Consider the following 6,727-nt stretch of genomic DNA (forward strand, 5'->3'; position numbering starts at 1 on the left):
TAGCATTCACAGAGGGAGAACAAGCTAACGTTCTGAGTCTAGATGATTCTTCATCTTAATCAATACAGTTAAATATTTTTAGTGTCATTGCATTTTGATATCAACATGATCATTTTGCTGTTATTTGAATGTAGTTTGCTTACATTTGTTGAATAGCAGCAGCAACAAAATTCCGCCAGCATTTTGATCAGTCTAACAACGGTACATATTCTTTTGTTTAGCTGGTGAACAAATGCAAAATTATGACGGACGGAGTAAATGTGGGACAAATACAATGTACTTCAATGAAAGGAAGAAATGGAAAAGGTAAAGTTCAAAGATCAGCTGTGTTACTGGCAATATTCCCTGATGAGTATCAGACACTCCAGGATAGAATGTTACAATTTCAGGAAAGGCTGAGAAGTAACTGTGGCTATCAGAATGGTAAACAGCATGGCAGGCATCTCAGGAGACTGCATAGTCTGAGCACAACTTGCAGATGAATGGTATTTGGTGCTTGGCCACTGGGTAGACCACCTATGAACAAAAACAGTTGTTTTATCCCCTTATACATGATCTGTGGCAGCAGGAGAGATCATCTAGGCTCACAATCCTGCTACATGGAAACACAAAATTCAGTTTACTGAAACAGCTCATGACACCAATTGGATGGTCAGGCTGGTTGTAAACAGGTCTTGGCAGTGTGGCTGTGGAGGGAGGTAACTATCTGTCCTTCTGTGGTTCCATTCAAGCCCGGGTGTCCTTGGAGATGGGGCGCAGAATGTCCATCTCAATGCCTTTAGAGGGATGGAACACCACAGAGGCATACAGTGTTTTATTTCCCGTCCAACTCCATTCGATTTTATCCCTTCCCTCTCTTCCTACTACGTCCCCTGCCATGTTTATATTTGGTATTGCATTGCCCAAAATAGGCTGCGCTTGTAAATCATCAATTGGATACAGATGAGTTTTTACTGGTGGTGGCTGCTCGTTATACCAAAAAAACAACAAAAGAAGTTGCAGTGGGAAAGAACTCATTTTTGTGTGATAACACTTCTGGGTAGAAACATATACTAATAAAACACAGCAATGAAGGGCTCCTATGGTGCAGGATTAGAATTCTTAAGTGTGTTCAAGTTCAGCCTGCTATCCTAAATGTGTAATATCTATGGGCAGAGTGATTGGAAATAACTAATGAGAACTGAAACAATTTATGTTTTTGACTCTGTCATGTAGGAGGAGAAAGAGACCATTAATCCTTTTGAAATTGCTACATAGAGACAGGAAGAGTCTGCGAGTAAAATCGCACAATTATTTATTGCAAATTAATATTTTGTATCAATGGTTGAAAGTAGAAGGTTTTCGGTGTGATATTTCTTTAACTTTTTACATCAGATTTTTTAATTGCATGTTTTGTTCACTTTCTTCCGACAGATGATGATGGAAAAGGAATTAGTCAATTGCTGAATAGTTACAGCGACAGGGAGTTCAACCTGATTACCCAATTCTACTGTGAGAGATTGGAGGATGCAATATTAGACTTGGTGGAGAGCATTGCCCTGACATTAACAGCAACTGGTTCATTGAGCAATGGAAATTACGCTGTAAGTTATATGATAGAATAATGGAAAAATTCTATTATTAATCAGTAAAATGATTGAAGTGGGCATGTAATTGAAGGAACCTTGGGAAATTTAAGGAAAAGTAACAAGGTTGTGCATCTAATTAATGATATGAAAAACAATAAAAGTAAGGGTCAGGAGTACAAAAATAAAAATGCACCAGAAAATAGAAAATATTTTTTTCAAAGAAAAAAAAGTAATGAAAAGTTGTTTACTTGAAGGACCGATAACGAACTGAGAGCAAAACAGAAATTAGTGAGTGGGACCCCATGGCTTAGTGGTTAGTGGATGAAATCATGTGATGATGAAAACCACATGTCAGAGAATGTCAGGATACCAGATCAGTTTTAGCGAAATGGATGAAATGCCATGATGAATATTTCACTGGGAAGAATAGCTTGTGTGTGCTATGCAAGCAACAAGATCCTAGCAGAGAGCACAAATAAAAATACCATGGTGGGGAGGGATTGGTGTCAGCGGTTTTAAGGGAGACGCTGGAATACCCAGTGAGTTCAGTTTCCAAATCGGTTATGATGGAATTCTTCAGTTTATGTTGTATGCAGCTGTTGGTTTAAGCCCTTACACTTTGGTCATTGTGTCATTCATTACTGAAAGAGCTAAGTTTGGCTCGACCTAGAAATAAGTGAAACGTTGTCACGGGGCGGCACGGTGGTTCAGTGGTTAGCATTGCTGCCTCACAGCACCAAGGTCCCAGGTTCGATTCCAGCCTCAGGCAACTGTCTGTGTGGAGTTTGCACATTTCTCCCTGTGTCTGTGTTGGTTTCCTCCAGATGCTCCGGTTTCCTCCCACAGTCCAAAGATGTGCAGGTCAGGTGAGTTGGCCATGTTAAATTGCCCATAGGTTAGGTGTGTTAGTCAGAGGGAAATGGGTCTGGGTAGGTTATTCTTCGAAGGGCCTGTTTCCACACTGTAGGGAATCTAAAAAAAATAAGAAATATGTTGTCAAGTTTTAAACAGGTCACCTTATGAAGTTCAAGTTCAAGTACCAGTAAGGTGCCACTCATGTCACTGAGGCAGGTAATGTTGAGGGACTCTTGAAGAAGTGTCCTGTCCAGATCATTGAAAGTGAGGAACTTCACCCCTTGTGAAGTTTTCTTGACTTGGTAGTGTTCCATGTTATTCATGTCCGGTGAGTTTAGCTGAGAAATCTCTGGACACTGTTCTAATTACTTTTACTAATCAATGTGCTCCGTAGTGTGCTCTATCAAAGTCTGTTCCCATATTTGCCTCTTGTTAATTCTGGATGTTGAATATAAACGGTGCATAAATTCTGGCCCACTGTCATAAATGTATTAAGTAAAATCTGTTGCTGTATGTTGCTGGAGAATTATTCAGCTTTTTTCGCTGACTAAGTTCCTTGAACTCACTGTGTCTACTTTTTAGATGAAGGTAATTGGTCTCTTGTCAAATCATAATGTAGATTTTCCACGTGCTCATGTGTCACATTGTAAAACGTACAAAGCAAACTGGTAAATGTGACTTGAAATTAACACGCAGAGTTCATTCAAAATGGTTTCTTGTAACTACAAAATATTTTTAAACAAAAGAAAAACAAGTTACATGTAATGAATACAGTAAATAATTTGCCATAGTGAATATCCCTGTCACCAAGAATGACCACTGCTTGAAAATTTATCAATTCATATTGAAGGAAAGAGCCTTTCATGCTTGGATAGATGACATACATTTATAAAAGTATATCATGCCAGCTATTCCACAGTAAAAAAAAAAGCGGCAAGTACTTCACACAGAGGGTGGTGGGTGTCTGGAGTGTGTTGGCAGCAGAGGTGGTAGAGGCAGGCACAGCAGATTTATTTAAGATGCATCTGGACAGATGCATGAGTAGATTAGATTAGATTATTTACTTACAGTGTGGAAACAGGCCCTTCGGCCTTACAAGTCCACACCGCCCCGCCGAAGCGCAACCCACCCATACCCCTACATTTACCCCTTACCTAACACTACGGGCAATTTAGCATGGCCAATTCACCTGACCTGCACATCCTTTGACTGTGGGAGGAAACCGGAGCACCCAGAGGAAACCCACGCAGACACGGGGAGAACTTTACTCCACACAGTCAGTCGCCTGAGGCGGAAATTGAACCCGGGTCTCTGGCGCTGTGAGGCAGCAGTGCTAACCACTGTGCCACCGTGCCGCCCACATCTTGGTTAGAGATAGTCAGCATGGCTTTGTGAGGGCAGGTCTTGAGTAGGTGTGGAGCAGAGGGATGCAGATGCTTAGGAATTGGGCGACAGGTTTAGACAGTACATTTGGATCGGCTTAGGCTTGGAGGGCCGAAGGGCCTGTTCCTGGACTGTAAATTCTCTTTGTTCTTTGTAAGCACACACGTTGAAAAGGCAACACTTCATGCAGTTGCAGTGATGTTAATGTTGTGTCTGTTGGTGAGCTGAAGGATATTTATGACTTCAGTTATTGGAGTTTCATGATGTTATCAGAACTAGTTACCCAAAATGCCCCAAATACCATACACGACCGTTGATATCCTTTCAATTCTTGCTGCAATAAAATCCTGGAAATTACAAACTTTTCAATGTTTCCTACAAAATTTCTAATTTATTGTTTTGGATTTCCTTTTTGTTTCTTTGGATATAGCAGTGAAACTAGTCCACTTTTAATGTAGGAATTCATTGAAGGTGTTGTGGTTCTAGCATCAAATGCAATGCACAACAAACTATTAAAGTGACAACATGGATCTCATGTTCGCATCATAGTTCAAGTGTTATGGATTCAAACCCAAACCCCAAAACTTCCACTTCCAATATTGTAGAATCCAGTTTTGTTTATCACATGACTTGTTAACTGCAAGTTTCATGTCATATCGAATAGATTCCTCTACTCCTGATGAAGGGCTTTTGCCCAAAACATCGATTTTCCTTATTCTCGGATGCTGCCTGAACTGCTGTGCTTTTCCAGCACCACTCTAATCTAGAATCTGGTTTCCAGCAACTGCAGCCCTTGTTTTTGCCTACTACTAATGTCTCCCTCATAGTTCTTCTTCACAAGTGGAGGCAAGGTCTCAACAGTGTGCTGAGATGAATATTCGTCACCAATCAAACATCATTAATGTAACAGCTTTTCACAATTACGACACTGCTGTTTATCATTTTCTCTCTTTCATTGTTTTCCTTTCTATTTCTTCTTTTTCTTGTTTCTTTCTGGTTTATTTCATTGTTCTTCCTTTGTTTCTTTCTTTCCCATCTTTCTTTTTCCCTCATTTCCTCCATCAATTCATTCTTCCATTCCGTTCCTTCATCTATTGTTTCCCTTTTCCCATTTCCCTTTCTATTTTACCTGTTCTTCTCTTTTATTCCAGTATATCTGTAATCTGTCAGAGCATCAACAGAGAAAGGAAGCAACAAAACATCTTCTGAACACAGTGACCAAAACCAATGGCTGCAGAGAACGAATATTTTGGGAAACATTGGTGAAAATGCAAGAATCAAAGCCAAAACTGAAACTCATTCTGAAAGAAATTCAGAGCAGAGGTATTGTACAGTCCAAGTATTTCTAGCAATCAAACATGGTTGCCTCTTTAATGGGTGAGGCTGCCACACACTACTAATGAAATGAAACATCCTTCCCAGGTTTTGACTTGCTTTATAATGCATGCATCGGAGAGATGGAAGGAGAGGTATCAGATCACCTCAAAGGTAAGTCAAAATAAAAGTAATCGTTAATCATAAAAACGTACCGCATTAATTAAGTTCTAACATTTTATTTGTGTCTCACATTTTATCACTGAAAGGAAACAAACCCCTCCAAATTATTACCATGAACTGTTTCTATAAAATGCAATTCAAGTTACAACACGAAGCAAATGAACTGGAACTTGGGCATGGACAGTGTTCCATCTGCCACAGATTATATGCCACATGTGTGATATTGAGCTTTGTTGGAAATTGCTGAATGCTCATTTTGATTTTCCCAGCTGCTCTGGTGCAGACTGAGCCGAACCTTCCAGTTTTAGATGCTGAATCACAAAGTCACATTCAGTTTTGCAAGTCAGTTGGTTTCAAAATCTTCCCTGGTACTTTGTCAGGCCACTATTTCTTTTCCCTTCAGTCACATCAGGGTCTGAAAAGACGTCTTGCTTTTACTGTCAATACAAGGCCTTCGGGTGGCTTTATGCAAATGTAAACCTCAATATCGCCAGAGTCTCGGAGTCTACAAAGTCTGTATTGGGCTGGAGTCACAAAGAGCTCCAGACCCAGTTAAAGCTTAAATCAAATACATGACAGACTGAGTAAAGATGATGTTATTTATAGGATCACAATTGGTTCTAGACTAGATACTGATGAAGTCACATCTGATGAATACAGAAGTTAGAGTGTGGTCCCATAGTTTGGATAGATTGAACTGATATGTATGTATTGGTTGAAGAAGGTCTTGATTCATATGTCGGCTCCACCCTGGGCAATGACTTGAAACGCACATTGACCTAATGAAGGTGAGGATATGGGTCACGTACAGAAACAGAATCTTTAAACATCCAAGTGTCATATTTCTACCGACTGCATATGTACTAGAGTTCAACATGTATCAGATTGCACACATGTTGTTTGGGCATTGAATGAAGGCACAAATAGGGCTACAATGATATTAGCTTGACCTAATTGATCAACCAGGACTAGATAAGGAATTGTTTTTCAATAAGTCACATATCCCAGAAACACATTTCTACACACAGTGCTGAAACATTGGATTTGTGAAGAGCCCATATTTGCTGAAATCTTACTGACGTAGAGTGACTGTGTCAAAGACTGTACTCAATTGTCTGGCCAGGCAATTAGTTGACTTGGGAACATATTTAGGCTCATATCGAGCTAAGATTTGCTTCGTCTATGTCTCGGACTTGTTAAAACATGAAATCAAATATGGGTTGAAACTTTATTGCTGGAACAGCACAGCAGGTCAGGCAGCATCCAGGGAACAGGAGATTCGACGTTTCGGGCACAGGCCCTTCTTCAGGAATGTGCCCGAAACGTCGAATCTCCTGTTCCCTGGATGCTGCCTGACCTGCTGTGCTGTTCCAGCAATAAAGTTTCAACTTTGACCTCCAGCATCTGCAGACCTCACTTTCTCC

The 6,727-nt window shown here is 40.2% G+C and overlaps 1 protein-coding gene across 2 annotated transcripts in view; it reads left to right on the plus strand.

Moving 5' to 3' along the window:
* Positions 1–73: 73 nt before the first annotated feature.
* LOC122546230 (NACHT, LRR and PYD domains-containing protein 10-like) overlaps positions 74–6,727 on the plus strand; it is a 7,736-nt gene continuing 1,082 nt past the window's right edge. Inside the window, exons 1-4 of one of the 2 annotated variants that reach the window (XM_043685017.1) lie at positions 74–306; positions 1,414–1,583; positions 4,958–5,129; positions 5,229–5,294. In XM_043685017.1, the coding sequence (XP_043540952.1) occupies positions 243–306; positions 1,414–1,583; positions 4,958–5,129; positions 5,229–5,294 (472 nt within the window). In that variant the 5' untranslated portion in view covers positions 74–242. The remainder of the gene's footprint in view (positions 307–1,413; positions 1,584–4,957; positions 5,130–5,228; positions 5,295–6,727) is intronic. The other variant, XM_043685018.1, reaches the window with a different exon arrangement.

Source organism: Chiloscyllium plagiosum, unplaced genomic scaffold (assembly GCF_004010195.1).
Source record: "Chiloscyllium plagiosum isolate BGI_BamShark_2017 unplaced genomic scaffold, ASM401019v2 scaf_59166, whole genome shotgun sequence".
NCBI lineage: Eukaryota > Metazoa > Chordata > Chondrichthyes > Orectolobiformes > Hemiscylliidae > Chiloscyllium > Chiloscyllium plagiosum.